Here is an 18,962-nt window from a genome sequence, read left to right as displayed (position 1 = left end):
TTGGTGGCCGTCCACAACGTTATAAACTTAACCTAAATAGTCGGCTGCTGTAAGCTACAATCGGATTTTTTTGTATACCCCTGTTGTCTCAATGATAATAACATCTCATTTCAGACTATATTTCAAAGTTTGACGTTCATTTGGATTATTAATATAACATCGTATTTTGTCATTTTTGGCGAAGACATGCATTCCGTTAGGGATATTGAACATATTTAACATTCTCTAACCATCGTGATTTCGAATTGGTGCAGTTTTCAGCACAAAAACTCATTTTATTCTTTTGCTCTTTTGCATTGCTCTATGCTGTTCTGTGGTGCTTTCTGCCTCTTGGTTGCGCACGCATGTTTTTGTGACGTTCCATAGAAATCCATGTATATGTCACTTAATATTCATTTCTATACAAACCAAGACGGCGGATTCCTAAAGAAACGCAAGCGCCCACACCATAAGTGTATCTAAATTAGCTATGTACCAAAAATTATATTTTACCGTGACTCGAAGAGCTAAACCAAAGATCCTTGATTACACTAAAAAAAATGAAATCTCACTATTGTCCATCTTAATAAATCCTCTTTCGTAGGATTTACAAAACAAAATTAGGTTTCTAAGGTGAAATTGAGTTGGTTGTGTTATTTCAAATCAATAATGCGTTTTTGCTGATTAACTTAACATGTTTGCATTGGATCTACACAACTTTCTTGAACAAAACGCATTAGATTAGGAAATTTGTCCCTCTATGGTTGCCGTAGCATTATTTCACAACTTATGAGGACCATGGTGAGGACTCCACCAGAGACGGTTGAGAAAGTGAAGGCCCGCCATTTTTTCCTCGCTTGCTCATGGAACATGGATCCTGTAATTGCAAGGTATGTATTTGTTGCTGTTCATAGTGTTTTTGTTTTGAGTTTAGCGAGTTTGTCTTAACAACAACTTAAATAATCATTTTAGTAGATCTTATGTGTAATGTGTTACTAAACTCGAGCAGCTAATGTTAGCTACTAAATCTGTCATGGTGGCTGGCGAGCTAACGTTAAGTCATCTCAGGCTAGAATTCTATCATGTTTCCCGGGTTAGTTTTGCTCCCTACTGAAGATAGACAGGGGTGGTGCCTAGATGGGGTTATTTCATATAAATCACAATTGAATGTTCATAGAAGTGCCAAGGTCAGGATGACTTCATGTATTTAACTGCTAAGATAAGCTAGCAGCTAACGTTAGCCCCATACAAACCCTGCCTGGGTTTATGTGAATACTAATAGTTGGATCAGTATCTGAAAAATGTAATGTTTAAACGTAGGTGCATCCCACTCTGTTTGACCAAATTATCCTTCTGTGTCATGAACAATTAGCTAGGGTTGATGCAGACTCTAAAGTCCGTCAAGAAACATTTGAATCATTTTAATGTTCGTGGAGCAAACTCTGCCATCTTGCCTAGTCTCTCTGTAACATTAGCCACGTGTAGCTGCAATTTTTGAAGGACAGCAGTTGCAGGAACATCAGACTTGTCATTATGACCGCCGGCAGCTTGCCGCGGTCATATAGGTTTAGTCAGATTTTTTTTTTTTTTTTTTTTAGATGCCCACATTTCCGTCAATGATTCCGGGACACTGAAAGACCGGGTACACGAAAACTTGGTGGGCATGTAACCCCACATGGATAGCATGGAACCATCGCTTTTCTTTTTGATCTGTAGCCCCGAAGGAGGGGTAGGGCAGACACAGTTTTCTGTGAATATCTCAAAAACCGTAGGGTTTAGGAGGACCATTTTTTTTTGTATGATGATCTCAAGGGGCCATGTCAACCCATTCCATAACCACTCATTTCATGTATAAGCCACCTAGTTAAACACAAAAAAAAGTAAAAATGAGGTGTTGTAAAAACATAGTCAAAACTGCACGAAATTGGATGTGTAGGATCATTATGACACCCTCTGTATGCACGCCAAGTTTTGTGGAATTCCGTTCATGGGGGCCACACAATAAAATTAATTTATGTTACTATACACCAACTGGCCTGTAGGTGGCGGAGACAGTTTTCTGTGAATATCTCGAGAACCGTGGGGCCTAGGAGGTCCACCTTTTTTATGTATGTTGGTCTTAAGGGGCATGTTAACCCATCCCATTACCACTTATTTCATGTATAAGCCACCTAGTTAAAAATTAAAAGCAAAAAAAAATTAGGTGTTTTCATCACAATATCTCTGGCTGACAAGGTCAAAACTGCACGAAATTAAAAGTGTAGGATCATTATGACACCCTCGAATGCATGCCAAGTTTTGTGTACTTTCGTTCATGGGGGGCCTTACAATAAAATAATTTATGTGTACATTTAGTGACGATACACCAACAAGGATTCGGGACACTGAAAGACCGGGTACACAAAACTTGGTGGGCATGTACCCCCACATGGATAGCATGGAACCGTCATTTTTTAGCTTTGATCTGTAGCCCCCGCTGGACTGGACCCCCGAAAGGAGGGTAGGGCAGACACAGTTCTCTGTGAATCTTTTATGGTATGTTGGTCTCAAGGGCCCACATCAACCTGGCTCATAATCACTCATTTGTGATTTGCACCCCGTAAAAAAATGAAAATGCAATATTATTCTGCTTTAATCGCCCTATCTTCAGTTAAGATGTTCAGAACTGCACCAAATTTTATGTGTATGATTGACCTGGCATTCTCTGGGGGTCTGGGGGTATGCCAAGTTTCAGAATTTCATCCATGGGGGGGTCTAAAAAAAAAATAGGTTATGTGTACATTTAGTGACTGTACACTCATTGGCCTGTAAATGGCGGTGCACACATATAAACATGCACACACACAGGCACCCACATACTATCGGTATTAGAACGGCCGATACATAATTACAAATTCAGTAGGATCAAAAGAAAGCCAAAATAAATATTCATCATCATCATCATGGCTGCATTTTCAGTATTGGCGATAAGTAGTCGTTTGTCCACTAGATGGCGATCGTTGCAGTGAGACGTAATTTTGTTGGAAGTTAAAAGTGGGTTGGAAAAACAATGGACACTTCCTACAAGGACTGTAATTTACAGCTTAACATCTAATAAGGACAGGACGATGTTCACATGAAGTGTAATTCCCATTTCTTCTTGAAGCCGAAATAAATCTGAGGATGTTTATCGGACATGCTTGGTTTTTACTGCAGGTACGTTAATCTTGTAATATCAATAAGGACCTAGGTAATGTTACCGTTAGCGTTGGTTGAGTGATGGAGGCCCATTTGATTGATTGCATTTGTAGAAAACTATAAATGCGGTTATACCAAGCAAATTGATAGCAACACTGTTTGTATCTTTCGACTGTCATTTATTGCACGTGCTACAAAATCATTCTGTGCAATGGAAGATTTGCCAACGTTACACCGGTCTGATACAGTTTTGCCTATACATGCGTGAGACTGAGGCGCCTGTTTATTTTGTTTTTTAAGTGCGTGCAGGGTGTGAGAGGGGAATCGATGTGCTTTGATTCCAGCTTGGTAGTTGTAGTCTGTGAAATGAAAAAAGCACGTGTGTGTGAAGTATCCAAACAATGACACCTTCATTTCATTATGGCTGCTTTAGCAACACACCTTAAGCTACTGTGTAGTGGGTCCCATTTAGAAGTGGCTACTTCATTCAAGGCTTTCCTTGACTCATGGAGCTGCGTGAATGTTATTACAACTTTATGCCACGATATGGCAGTTTAAGTAACGCTTAAGTAAGGCGAAGCCATTGGTTTCAAAGGAGATTTTATTTGTGTCGCCCAGCATAGCCTATTGACAATTTATGTTGTAAATAGGCCTACCTTATAATCCTACCTGTAGCTTAGGGAAGCTAACAGCTTTCTATTAGGATCTAGTTTGTTAGTTACCGTTTTGTCATAACTCCCTGATGCATTTTGCATTTAGAATAGCCAGAGCGTGTATATCTCAATCGAAAATTAAACAATATCGGTGCCTATGGACTAGGCTGGGTGAACCCAGCCTGATCTGCCCGCTATTTATTTTTTGATTTCTTAAAAGATTGAGCTTGGTCTGATGAAAGCCAGACTAGCCATGGACCTCAGTTACACAATGCAAGGGAACATGAATCAGCCTATATTTGCACGAACAATAACGGACAAAAGCTCTTCAACTTTGGCCCGTTAAAATGCGTATGAACAGTCTAGCGACGCATTTCATCAAGGCCCATTTGGACATGTCATTATTTGCACCACTGGTTAGATGTAAAACAGCATTTCGTTTCAGACTACTGTTACTTAATTTGTGCATTAACAATAACGTTTCAGACTACTGTTACTTAATTTGTGCATTGACAATAAAGTATTACATGAACTAAAGATGACTAAAATCTTATGTAGAAGAAGAAACATCCATCCATCCAAAAATGACCTTTGTTTTTGATAGCTGTTGAAAACGGCATGGAACTGACAGAGATGTTTTTGTTTATAAATACATAAATAAATGAATAAATAAATAAATAAATAAATAACATTATGCTGATACCTTTTGCTTTTCCCAAATACAATGTAGCCTACAGGTGTAAGTGACCTTTCATCAATCCAGTTGCAATGGATGAACTGTGATGAACTGCCCTAGTTGTGATTGTTTAGAGATTTTAAAGGTTTTATAACAATGCTACATCTTCTTTGGCTATTCTACAATCTATTCACCTTTTCAGCACCAGTAGGCTACTTTCTGTGCAGCCGCACACACACACACAGGCATGCCAAACAAGCATACACAAAAGTTTCAAGAGTGGGGGATGGAGTAAAATATGGAGACAAATTTGAAGTGTGATTTATTTTCGCGGAACGGATGTCCAGGACTGAGCGGCGGTCATATTTTGTACCGCTATGCGGTACATCTAGTTTACACACAATCTGTCTATTCAAAATGTATTTCTGTTGGTTAGAAACATAATTTTTCTTAGTAGTGTCACTGCACACGTCATTTTGACGAGCCTCCTAACCCATTCCATTGCCTAATATGTTCTTCATGTGTACAGTATTACCTATTTTATTTCCCTACAGTTCAAATCTAGTTCTGAGTCAAGTTAAGTCAATGAGTAACCACTGAATGAGTGACTGCAATCAGAGAGATCATTACGTTGGTATTTTTGGATTTTTTGATAGCACAGTAGGCAGCTGGACTTCCATCAAAGGCTTCATAGTCACCATGGTTAAACATTCATGAGGTGTAGCCTCCGCAAACATTGCAAATGGGTCACAGTGAGAAAGATACCAATGTTCTCTTACAAATGAACAGCCACTGGTTTGGTGAACTGATTTTGTTTGCTCACGAACAGGTGTGTTTTTATTTTACAATAAATACACCCAAGAAAGGGATTACACCCTGGAAGAGCAAAAGAAAAAAAGGTTAGGTATTGAGCATGTACAAAGTATCAGTGGTTCCATAGCACATGTTTACAACCTCAATGAATGCTTCTGAATACTGTGGCACAACATATTCAGTATGTTTCATTTTAAGACTTCATCTTGAAGTCTTTAATATCAAAGTTATCTACATAATGTTGCAATACTAAGTACACCTGGATGCCTACTCTCAGTACATGTCACCAGTATAACACAATGACATTGCGATTACATTAAATATCGTGCAACTGATGTAAGTGGGTAGATGACAAATAGCAGAATTCAGACTGTCCATGTGTCACACACTTATAAAAAATGGCAATTATTAAGAATTGATATGGAAATGTTGTAGGTCTGGTAGGTTCAAGTTCTGTCATATTAAATTTATTGGATTTGTATTTAACTTTTGACTTAAAATAATCATCCAAACATAAAAAATGTCATATGGTGTGACTGTCCACCATGTGTGCGAACTTCCTAAAAAGAGTGTATATCCATAAAAAGTATAATTACTTTAAAGTTTTACCATGCATATAAAATAATTGGATGTTTTTTACAACCACAGAAAGTTTTGATGTTTATGCATGCTGTCCAACTAAGTTATAATCAAATATATTTTGTCCATAAAATGGTTGTCATATGGTGTGACACTATATTGTATATTTTGACCGGGCATTCATTTGGACATTATTATTGTGAAGAGGACCCTGCTTAACCAGGAAGTAACAATAGAATGTCAGGAGTAATTGGCATGGTCAAGAGGTGATTTCTGCTTTTTAGGTTTTTATATAAAAAGCTTAGAATTGGACATCATCAATCGTGGCCAAATTTTAGTGTCTTATGGTGTGACATCATTTGCCTAAAAAGTAGCTATTTTTCACAAATATTCTTCATGAATTCTTAAAAAGCACTTCTGCCATGTGGTCAGTTGCATGCTAAATAAAAGTTAGCTGTATTTAACTGTCTAGAAAATTAGTTTAACTGTCAAAATGTCATATAGTGTGACGCTGCATCATATGGTGTGACAGCTTTTTTCAAGTCACACTATATGACATTTCTGTCACACCTTATGACCAAATTGCATTTTTACATAAAAGTTCTTGTAAAAACATGTTTTAAATTCAGATATTATGTTTTTTTGTTAAATCTGTGATAATTGGGAAAAAATGTATCTGTACAATTCATATTTCTCATACTTTTTTCTTTTATGTTACCATGCCATGTAACTTTAAAAAATAAATACTAAACTTTCATCTATTTTGCTGTTACATGCATACACCATTCATAGAGTGACTTCAAAAGTCATTGTTAATGATTTTATTGTCATTAAAAACCCTGTTTTGCTCTGACACATGGTGGAGTGGTGCAGTTCATCATATGGCGTGACACCATGTCATTTGGTGTGACATTAAATAATGTCACAAAAAAAGACTTTATAATTGAAAAATCATTAAAACATCAATAGCACACAAAGGAAATGGTATCTGCAAGAACCTCAAGAATTTTGAGTGAGTTCTTACAAGAAATATCAGAATTAAGCTAAAATATCTGGTTACATTTAGGAGCATTCTCCACCTTGACAAAATAACTTGTTAAATGTTAGGTTTTTCTTCTAAATATTCACAAGGAAATGTTGCATATCAAAGCAAACATGATTAAAATGTACAGTGACATAAATTAAAGTAGAAAAAAGTATCTAATTTTCATTTTATTTCAAATTATTTTCACGTCACACCATATGACAATTTTAGGCACTAACATGACAAATTCGCATATAAATATATCTTTCACTTTTTTTTTTTTGAAAAAAAAATGTATATTAGTCAAGTTTAGAGATACAGCAACACGTATAAACACTTTTTAGGGATGATATTTGAAGTTTTTTTAAATTCCTTTTTTCAGGCTTATTTGTCATCCACCCAAGTTCAGTAAGTCGAGTAAATTCAGCATTTTTTTTTTTTCAGGTTAAAGCACATTGCATTGTCTCTATGAAATGTGCTGTACATGATCAAATAAACACTCAATTGCCCTCTTGAGTAGACTACACATGACCTTTTCAGATTAAGGAAGTGATGTTTCCATTAATAGGAAAGACTTTATGATGCTGATAGACCTTGAGAACACCTTCAGCTATTGAAGGAGTAATAACATTTGTACTCCACAGTCAAGCACATGTTGTGATTGAACTCAGTATCTAATCAACCCCCTTAAACTTTATTACAATTTAACTGGCCTTAAATATTGTGCATAGCTGGTACATTTTATAATAGAGATTGTGGAAGTAAGGACATGCACTAAATATTACACAGATATATGTATATTGTACATTGAAACTACGCATATCTATATGTTTTATGAATGCTGTCAAACTGAATGGTGGCAAAGAAGATTTTTTACGTTGCTTTTCGAGGACTTATGTTTGACATTATGTAATCGTTGTTATTGTTATGACATTAAAACAACAGTATGTAACATTTATACCTTAAAGTAGTGGCTTTAAAATCATTTAGATGGTACACTGATTCATAGGTCATGTGTCATGTGAAAAATGGGTTGGCATGGCAGGTATTTCACTATGTGACATGGTGTACCTGGCAGGAGAAGAGATCCTTTTTATCAAAGGTTGATCATTGGGTTAGCCTGGCCTCACCCTCCTAGATGTCCTTTCAGGGAGATATTAGACTAGAGCACCATAATTATGACCGCCGCGCAGCGAAGCGGCGGTCATATAGGTTTAGTCAGATTTTTATTTTTTTTTTATTTTTTATTTTTTTCGCATGCCCAAATTTCCGTCAATGAGTCCCAGGACACTGAAAGACCGGGGTACACGAAACTTGGTGAGCATGTAACCCCACATGGATAGCATGGAACCATCGTTTTTCGTTTTGATCGGTAACCCCCCCGCTTGACTGGACCCCCCGAAAGGAGGGTAGGGCAGACACAGTTTTCTGTGAATATCTCGAAAACCGTGGGGTTTAGGAGGACCTTTTTTTTTTGTATGTTGATCTCAAGGGGCCATGTCAACCCATTCCATAACCACTCATTTCATGTATAAGCCACCTAGTTAAACACAAAAAAAGTAAAAATGAGGTGTTGTAATTGAAGGTATCTGTGACCTAACATAGTCAAAACTGCACGAAATTGAAGTGTATGATCATTATGACACCCTCTGTATGCACGTCAAGTTTTGTGGAATTCCGTTCATGGGGGGGCCACACAATAAATTAATTTATGTTACTATACACCAACTGGCCTGTAGGTGGCCGGAGACAGTTTTCTGTGAATATCTCAAGAACCGTAGGGCCTAGGAAGTCCATCTTTTTATGTATGTTGGTCTTAAGGGGCATGTCAACCCATCCCATTACCACTTATTTCATGTATAGCGCCACCTAGTTAAAAAAATAAAAAGCAAAAAAATTTGGTGTTTTCATCACAATATCTCTGGTTGACAAGGTCAAAACTGCACGAAATTAAAAGTGTAGGATCATTATGACACCCTCTGAATGCATGCCAAGTTTTGTGTACTTTCGTTCATGGGGGCCTTACAATAAAATAATTTATGTGTACATTTAGTGACGACACCCAACAAGGATTCCTGGACACTGAAAGACCGGGTACCGCGAAACTTGGTGGGCATGTACCCCACATGGATAGCATGGAACCGTCATTTTTCGCTTTTGATCTGTAGCCCCCCTGCTGGACTGGACCCCCGAAAGGAGGGTAGGGCAGACACAGTTCTCTGTGAATATCTTGAGAACTGTAGGGCCTAGGATAACCATTTTTTTCCGTATGTTTGCCTCCAGGGGTCATGTTAACCCATTTCATGTGCACACATGTGCACAAACAGATACACACACACACACACACATACAATCACAGTAATGTCACAGGCACAAACACAAGCACGCACGCACACACGCACACACACACACACACACACACACACTCTCACACACACACACACACACACACACACACATAACATAAACATAACACAAACAATCAAGAATTTCTCAGAATTATAAACAGGCAAGATGGAGGTGGGGTTGTATAAAATGAATTTTACATGTGAAATCTATGAACTAATCATGTTTTGGTACTTGTTGTCTAGCAGATATCAGTGAGAATTGAGTGTGGATAATGCAATTTAGTGAGACAGTTAGAATCATATAGGCCTTTCAGCGTGATTTCTTTTTGTGGAAAAAATGTGCTGGACTGGGCGGCGGTCATATTTTGTACCGCTCTGCGGTACATCTAGTTATTTTTGTATTGCTATCATAGGCTACTTGGCTCTCATCCGGCTTATATATCAGTTAAAAGAGCAAAGCCAATGGCAGTTTCTTGCATGGAAACTTGCCCATTTTAAGCACACACATTTGTTGTAAACCACTATATTCAGGAGGTAAATAATTTTAAATTTTACATGCTAAATTTTACAGGCTGCCTACTCTTCAATGTTTGAATGATTTGTTAATCACAAACAAGTAATTAATTAAATCACAAACAAGCCAATCTAATTAAAGGTTTTCTTCCTAGTTCAATTCTATTACAATTCTGAATTGATTCTGTGATCCAATATTATTATAGTTTTACACATTTTAGTGAAAATTTGTTGAGTTTTATATACTTTCTCATCTCCCCACAGGCCTTTATGTGGCAGTGCAAATGTGGAGCGCAAGACTGGAGTGTCATCTTGGTCTCATTCATTGAAGTATTACAGGTTAGCTCATGGTTACTTTGGTCGCAGACACCCATACCATATGCTAATTGTAATTCTTTCTGTATTTCCAAATGCTGGGTTGTATTGTTAGTTGATCTTTCTATCTCCTCTCCCCTCATAACGTTGTCAGAATGTCAGAACTCGACATCATCTGCACAAGGCTGTCTGCTGTGTGTGCGTAGGAAGGGAGGAGATCATGGCTGCCATTGACCAGGTTAGTAAGAAGTTGTTTTGTGCCTCCCACTTTGAAAACCTATGATCCAATATTAGGCCATGAGCTAACGGACCTTGCCATGCACCTGCTAACTTTTTTTGAAAGGCCTTACCTTGCTGACATGACATGAATTTGAAAGTTAACATTGACATATTTGGGGTGCACTGCCTGTTTCAACCCCATGAATAGATTTACATTGAAGATCAGTGCGTTCTAAAAATCTCTTTTAACATTTAACAAAGGGGGTTGCATGGTAAGGCATGGTAAACGTTAAGATGCTTAATTTGTAAATGTAAGTAAAGTAGTGTTCATTTCCCTATTTTGCAGAATTATTGAGAGCTTGCAACCTGAAAGCACTTGTGTACTTAAATGAAGACTCTGAGAAACTCATAAAGGAATACCTGGTAAGTGTAAATGAATATTAAAAAAACAGTAAAGCATTACAGCAGCGAGAGTAGCAGTGGTACGTCTAGTGGAAAATGGGTATGAATGAATATGGCTTCTTATATTATTTTAGTACCCATGGACATTTCCTTGTTCATGTTTCGATTGCTTGTAATGTTTTGTTAAGGCTGTCTATATGCATGTTAAAGCAGAACAAGTCACCATCGGTCTGTTTGACCACGCATAAACCCTTTACAGACAAAGCTTCCTAGTCTGTGTTGGTAAAATGTCACCCAAAGTTTTAATCTTTGGGTAACTAGCTTTTAGTTAAAAAGAAATCATAGATGTTAGAGGGATTTTGGAGAGCAGAGAGTCTAAAGCAATGGTTCGAGGAATTTCACCAGAAGTGTATCTCATAAATTACCCCACTAATAATGTCCGAATATTACCAAACTTCTACAGTAGTACAAAAAGGGTCTGTACTCATAAACAACACCTACTGCAACGCTACGTTGACGTCACTTCGTGATTTGGTAAAAGTCCTGGCAGAAAGCGATGCATAAGTTTTATAAATGCTTGTATTTTCAGGTCAACACTTATTGACCTGAAAATACAATTTAAAATATCATCCAGTTATCAATATATGACGATGGAGTGTTGAATTCACTAGCTTTTCTCTTACACTTGTGAGTTTTGCAAAGGACTTTTCTACTTAGCTTTTCACAAATCACGGAAGTGATGTCGACGTAGCGGTAGCAGCAGAGAGTAGAAGCTATCAGGCAAGTGTTATTTAAATAAGCTCCTGGTGTAGGCTACTTAAAAACTTTCCAATGCCTCGTTTAATGAGTACAGACTCTTTTTTGTACTACTGTAGAAGTTTAGTGATATTCCGGACATTATTAGTGGGGTAATTTACGAGATACACTTTTGGTTTTGGCAAGCCATTGGGCTGATGCATAGACTGACAGTGCAAACTCGACCAGGAAAAACTCGACCAAAGGAAAAAACCTACTTGGGGGGGGTGCAATGACCCAAGGGTGAAATTTACTCAGAACCATTGCTTTAATTTAAAGGAGATGGGAGATGCGAGGTTAATCCACTGAATTCAAACATATCTAAAAACATATACTTTTGTTTGAAAAGTCATCAATTAAATGTATTTTATTTTGGTCTGTGGTAAAGGACGCGGACTGATGCCCAGAGCCAGATGGAGAAAACCACCATCGGGATCTTTCTAATCAAACATGAGGGTGCCAATGCCGCCACTAGAAGATGTAGACATTATAGTTGAATCACTAACAATGTAACAAAACTAAACATGCTGTGTTTAGCAGAGATATTTTTCTGTTCATTGCATTTCTATTTTACTAAAAAATGTCCCTGATGGATTGATGAGAATGGAGACAAAGGTTGCTGCTAAATAAATGCAGATTTGTTTTGAAGACCGTGTGTTTGTTTGCTATTTCAACACATTTGTTCAATTTTAGACATTTTATTTTATTTAGAAATGTTATGCAGAAAAAATTCAACTTGTTTACTTTGGATTTACTTAAGAACTTTGTGTTTAGGATGAGTTTACTTAACAAAGTTTTGTCAAGTGTGGTTCCACGTAACTGTATCACTTAAACGTAACTTAATGTGGATGTGTGCTAGATATCTTTTTAACTTAAATTAATTGAACATAACAATGTGACTTTGATTGAACAGGACAGTATTAAGTTGAGTCAATGTAAGAATGCTGAATTAATTGAACATAACAGCATTAAGTTGGTTGAACACAGCCATATTAAGTTGGTTCAATGTAAGAATACTAAATAAAAATAAAAGAATTAAATTGCTTACCATCTACTTTATTCACTCTTGTTCAGTTAATGTTATTTATTTGAGTCAATTGTAAAGAATATAGTATCTTTAGAGTTATTTAATACAGTTTCGTGGAACCACTTGACAAAACATTTTTAATTAAATCCAACAAGATATTTTTTTGAGTGTAGGCTACTAGCTAGGCCTACTACTACTGTGTAAGGCCCAGCACTAAACTCCGAGCGTGGTAAACAAAATTAGACATTTCAGGCAGCCCCGGTAAGAAACAAACTAGATTTTGTTCAAATCTACACACCTATGGCTACTGAAAAATGTGAGGTTCATTTATAAAATGTTATTTTGAAGTATTAAAAAACATTGTTGTTTTAGAATTTTCAAACGAAATGGTCGGTAATTAGCACGTTTGCGATTCATCTTTGCCTTGTGACATTGGCACTGGCTCGGTAAAATGTCGGTTCAGCAAACACAAAACTCATCCGATACGTCATTGTAGGTCTATTGTAAGTCTTGGACATAACCATTTAGTGGATAGTTATATGCATTCAATGATTTATACACCCTCAGCTTCTCGTTACTGTAGACACTCGGGTTTTCAATAATGTCCGGCCATTCAACTGATGCCTGTCACTCTTCTTTCCAATCACTGACGGTATGAGGTCTGTCAGGATGGTCCCATCTGATAATGTAGCCTTATTTTTTTCAAATAATCCTCCCGATCACGTACACTGAGTGTCGAGTCGAGTCGGCTTTTATTGTCAATTTCTTTACATGCACTGGTCATACAAAGAATTGAAATTTCGTTTCTTACTTTCTCATGCAGACATAGACATACTTTAAATACAGACATAGACATACTATAGACATAGGCATAGACCATAAAACATTAAATTAAAGTGCAAGACTGAAATATAGAACATGTATGTATCAAAATAGAAATATAGGACATATATATAAAAAAAAAATAGAGGTAGTTGTGTTGTATATTTATATAGTCTTAACAGTTACATGAGTTTAAACTTGTGCTTGTGTAACCTGTATATTTACATTGATATGCAGTATGCAGTAATTTCAAGTATATCAGGCTTGATGTGAAGCAGCAACACGTTAGGCTGCGCAGTCACAGTGCAGTTCCACAGGGCGTCGTGGGGGGTTAGGGTACTGGCTGGGTTAGGGTACTGGCAGGTACTGGCTGGTGGGTGGGGGGGGCTGTCAGTGATGGGAGAGTGGGTAGAGTGTTCAGCATCCTGATTGCTTGGTGGATGAAGCTACTTGCCAGTCTGGTGGTGCGGGAGCGGGGGCTCCTGTACCGCTTTCCAGAGGGCAGGAGGCTGAACAGTTCGTGTGCAGGGTGGGTTGTATCCTTGACAATCATTAGTGCTTTGCGGGTGAGGCGGGTGATGTAAATGTCCTGCAGGGAGGGGAGTGGTGCTCCAATGATCCTCTTAGCTGTGTTAACAGTGCGCTGGAGGGTCTTCCTGTTCTGATCTGTGCAGCTTCCGCCCCACACTGTGATGCTGCTGGAGACGATGCTCTCGATGGTCCCTCTGTAGAATGTAGTCATGACGGGAGGCGTGGCACTTGCCTTCTTCAATTTGCGCAAGAAGTAGAGGCGCTGCTGGGCTTTCTTCGCCAGTGATGCTGATGAGTGTATGTACATACTGTGTTATATCGTTACACATTTTAGCAAAGATTTTAGATTACTGTCTGATTTTAGCCGCCTCACTAGTAGGCTACTATTCAAATAGCCGCCTCACTATCCAAATGATTGTTTCTGCCTCCAGTGACGTCACACCCACCCGAATGTTTATGTTTTCACCGCCGTTGCGAAGGGGTCTATATGTATTAAGTGGCTGATCGTACAGTGGAATTTAAGCAACAACTAAGTAATCTAACCATTAAAAAGACATACCATTGGCATTCAACCAGCTAAAAACAACATTGGTAAGCACAAGTGTCCACATATAGTGTATCATAATGCTTCTTTTCAGTAGATGTCTTCAGTTGCCAGACATTTTGATTGGATTGTGTACTGTGGGTGGTAGGCCTATCTGAGTATTCAGAATATCCATCAATAATCAATATTTGTCTGGTCAGCATTTTTGAACATAAATTAACATGAACGTATTGTGACACAAATCTGCTTGAAAATGTATTGCAATAGGCTCCATTACCCCCACACAATGAATGCTTTGACACAAAACAAAATATAGCCTGAAAATTATGCAAATACAAAATTATACCATCTGTAATGGTAACAAGGTTTTTATTTTAATCGTTATGATATTCATGAAGGAAGTATTAAGTACATAGATAGATAGATAGATAGATAGATAGATAGATAGATAGATACCTTATTGATCCCCAAGGGGAAATTCAAAGTCTCAGTAGCATACAGACATCACACACAACATGCACTTATAGCAGAAAATGTAATATAAGTAAAAATAAAAAAACAAGATAAACACGAAACACAAAAAGATAAAAAATACAAAAATAGTAAATATACTACCTATACTATACTAAATGAAACTAAATCAAATATCCACATAAAATTACCTGAGCATAAATAGTTATAGTGCAATAACCACAGTGTTATGATGACTTATGAAAAGACTGTGCACTTTATAACACTTGACGACCCAGCGTAGTCACACAGTAGTCGTTATCCCCAGTACCATTTGTTGAGATTAGTGAAAACTTGGAAGCTTTTTCTCTCACGGATGTACTGGCATGCCCGACACGCATGCTCCTCTGCAAAGTTGACACCTGTCATTGTGAAGTGTTTTCGCCAGTTGAAGAACTGGTGATACTCAGTCTCATTTATCCCGAGTAGATAGTCTGCCAACTCTTTGGGGCTACTGAAGTCATCAACATGAATGAAGGCATCTCGTGGTATGAACCTCTCATAGGAGTCTCTTGGTGGCCCTAAAACAACAGGCACTGTCCCCAGGCGGAGTGGACTGTACAGTTTCTCAGTCATGTAGTCAATCGCTGTGTGGTCAGAACTCTTAAGTGTATTTTCAAAAGAGAGATAGAACTTGCAGTTTTCTATTGTCTGGGTGTACCCCTCATTACTAAGCACCCGGTTAAAATGCCTCCCAAACGTCTCAACTTCAATGTGCTCCTTAAGTATGTTATAATATTTCACGCGTGCGTGATTCTCATTCCAGTTGCTTACAATCCAACAAACAGTTTTTGTTTTTTTGTTTTTGACCGGAATGGGCTCCTCAGTTTCTTTAGTGTTGCACTGCAGCTGCTCGCGCACAGTAATGTCAGCGTCCCGCCGGTAGTTCATGGTGACATTGAACAAGTTGTCCAGCCCTTGAATTTTTTTCGAATTCTGGGGAGACTCAAAGAGCATCCATATCCATTTTTGGAAGAAAGGACGTGGCAGATTGGGAAGATTTGACAGATTATCATAGATGTCTCTATGATGGATGAGCACTCCATCAGCTTTGGAATAGAGATTTCTGTCATCAGTGAGATGGCATCCATTGATTTGATATTTTGATGCACAGGAGTTCAGGTCAAATTTTTTCTTAAAAGGCCAAAACCATATGAGGAGGATCGTGTAATTTTCATTTGTATTATTTTCCTTAGCAATGTGGACCACTTGAGGTGTCTGAGGTGCTAAAGTATTGTTCCGTTTATACATGTAGAATACTACAAAAGTAAACAAAAATATAAGCAAACTTATCAGCACTTTTTGGTGGGTTCCAGTAGCTGCCATCACACTGTATAAGGGAGGAGAAAACAAGAATATGTCAGACACACACAAAGTAATAGTATTCATCCTCTCACAGGCCTTTTCTGACATTGTTGCGGTCTACTTTCTATTTGCTATAAAGCAAGTGAAAATTGCAAAACATAGTTGAGATTTCTTTACTTATCAATTATTTGAAAATTGAGGATAACTTTCATCTAGTGAAACAAAAATATGCTTTATTTATTTGTAAATGAAGAAGTCCTTTGGCTTGGGTTTAATCACATGTATGCGTTACGTCAGGAAAAAGTCAGGAATGCGTATTACCGAGGCACCATTGAGAGCATCCTCTCCAGCTGTATCGCTGTGTGGGGCGGAAGCTGCACTGAATACAACAGGAAAGCCCTGCAGCGCATAGTGAACACAGCTGGAAGGATCATTGGTGCTTCACTCCCTCCCCTGAAGGACATTTACACCACCCACCTCACCAAGAAGGCGACCAAAATTGTGAGTGATGCAAGTCACCCGCTCACAATCTGTTTGATCTACTGCCCTCTGGGAAGAGGTACAGAAGCCTGCGCTCCCTTTTACCAGACTCACCAACAGCTTCATACACCAAGCTGTAAGGATGCTGAACTCTCTCCCTCCTCTCCCCCCTCCACCCTCAGCTACATAACATCCTGGACATTGGACCCACAATGGCCGCCTGCACTACTCCACTTGCACACTTGAACACTTGCACACTTGTACACTTTACAACTTGGTGTTGTTGTCCTGAAAACACAACACTTCTGCTGCTCTTACATAACTTGCACCACTATGCCACTTTCTTCATTACTCAGGTCAAACAGAACTACCCAAGCCTCTTATTGGCCTGACTTTGCACTAGTTTTTTATTGACTGTCTAAGCACAATTTCAACAAAATTTTGCTGCTCTTATTTTTTCATTATTATATGTGCCCTCTTATTTACTTATTTACTTACTTTTTTGTTTACTTGAATGTTATGTTTGTCTGTGGACTTAAAATTGGTAAAATATGTCTTGTCTTCACCGTGGGATAGTGAGAAACGTAATTTCGATCTCTTTGTATGTCTGGAACATGTGAAGAAATTGACAATAAAGCTGACTTTGACTTTGACTTTGACTAAAAGGATATTTTACAATTGAGCATTGTGATCTCTAAACCATGAACCTATTATAGTTCAAACTAATATAACTTTTAAAATGCCATAAAAGGATATTTTACAATTGAGCTTTTCAAGGCGGTGCGAAAAACAAACTTTAATCGCACTTTAATAGCACACATCGACTTATCTATGTTTAAAATGTGATTACTGAAACAGCTTCTACAAATGACTGAAACTACTGCACACACATACATAGGGATGTAACGGTATGAAAATTTAACCTCACAGTTATAGTGACCAAAAAAAGTTGAAAAAGGTGAAAAAGTTCCACCTTTTAAAATCAGGCTAATCCGAATCGTAGTTAAAACCATCAATTAAACAACAGAATCAGTAGGGTACCAGTTTTGTTCCATTGTAACAGGCCTACTGTATGTCAAAAGCAGGCTCCCATGAAGCTGGGAAGGATTAAACACACGGTTTCCACACCGCGGTAATCAACAGTGATAATCATGATGTTTGAAATGAAAACGGTAATTATTATCGTCAACATTTTTATCGCGGTTTACCATTTTACCGGTAATCGTTACATCCCTACACATACACATTGTACAGTTTCCTGTGAATATTATTCAGAGACAGAATTCAACCTCTACAGGAAATCCCTGCAATAGTTCTACATCCTTAGATTAAGTATAAAGGAACAAGAATTACCTTCTAGACTACATGTTCCAATGGCAGTGAGAAGAGCTTGGACTCTATTTTAACTGAAATGGTAATTCGATTGTTTTCTCCTTGGTAAAAGGCGTGCAGAGGATATACAGAATGTAACAGCACACAAGAGGGAAGAGGAAATAAGTGCATCTTACTTACCAAATAAGCGACTGTGGCTGAGTGTGGGAGTCTGGACCTCCCATAAAACAGAGATATATCCTCTTCAAAATAAAAGTCCCATGTAATACGACATGAGGTCCGTCTGAAACAGAAGTCTGCCAGCTGCCTCGCTGCCTTCAAAGGTGTCGCTTGCTGTAGCAGGGCTCAAGGTGCCAGTTATGAACTTTGTGTATGTATCAGTTATACATGAAACTTTGTATCAGACGCTAAGATAGCAACATGCCTCAATGCCTCGCCTCCAATGCTCCGAATCTTTTTTTCATTTCAGGCAGACCCCAGGAGACTTGTAGTCATTGGCAAGCACAGCAAATTATAAAAATATCAGATATTGTGGGGTAACATATTTTGGGTTGTAACATATTGGGTTTAGGTACATAGACCTGTGGCGATTTGTTAATAAGGTAATGAAAGAATTATGCAATAAAGAATATAAATATCAGAATCAGCACTTTTCCCAGGTCTGAGGTGAAATAGTGATAATTTATTAGTTTTCTAATTCAAAACTAACCCTGTCTTTTAAAAACACAATCAACAGTCAAAAAATAAGCTGATTCTGTCAAGAAAGCAAGCCTTTTAGCAAGTTCCGGATAAGAGAGACTGTTGTTAGACCTCAAGTAACCATTTGGGGGAGCAAACACACCACAAATACGGAAATGCAGGCCCACCCTCTTCCTTCCTTCCTCTCTCCCTTTCTTTGGTCCATAACAACTACATAAC

At 38.0% G+C, this 18,962-nt stretch overlaps 1 protein-coding gene and 1 long non-coding RNA gene across 2 annotated transcripts; one reads left to right on the top strand and one right to left on the bottom strand.

Moving 5' to 3' along the window:
• The first annotated feature begins 481 nt into the window (after window positions 1-481).
• On the top strand, window positions 482-12,141 carry LOC125296784. The gene is made up of 5 exons (XR_007193860.1): window positions 482-869; window positions 10,027-10,101; window positions 10,232-10,315; window positions 10,643-10,719; window positions 11,882-12,141. It is a non-coding gene; the product is annotated as an uncharacterized LOC125296784 (long non-coding RNA).
• Window positions 12,142-15,000: 2,859 nt separating this feature from the next.
• LOC125296122 (4-galactosyl-N-acetylglucosaminide 3-alpha-L-fucosyltransferase 9-like) lies at window positions 15,001-18,177 on the bottom strand. Its single transcript, XM_048245815.1, has 2 exons — window positions 18,066-18,177; window positions 15,001-16,257 (listed from the first exon to the last, which is right to left on the bottom strand). Exon 2 carries the CDS (start codon window positions 16,251-16,253, stop codon window positions 15,186-15,188), a length of 1,068 nt encoding a protein of 355 aa, XP_048101772.1. The 5' UTR covers window positions 16,254-16,257; window positions 18,066-18,177; the 3' UTR covers window positions 15,001-15,185.
• Between the last annotated feature and the right edge of the window lie 785 nt (window positions 18,178-18,962).

This window comes from Alosa alosa, chromosome 6 (genome assembly GCF_017589495.1).
Source record: "Alosa alosa isolate M-15738 ecotype Scorff River chromosome 6, AALO_Geno_1.1, whole genome shotgun sequence".
Lineage (NCBI taxonomy): Eukaryota > Metazoa > Chordata > Actinopteri > Clupeiformes > Clupeidae > Alosa > Alosa alosa.
Note: the sequence above shows the minus strand (reverse complement) of the source record. Positions and strands in the feature narration are given on the sequence as shown.

Coding starts and splice junctions, on each gene's coding strand:
- LOC125296122 (XM_048245815.1), bottom strand. CDS start 16,253: ATGGCAGCTACTGGAACCCACCAAAAAGTGCTGATAAGTTTGCTTATA.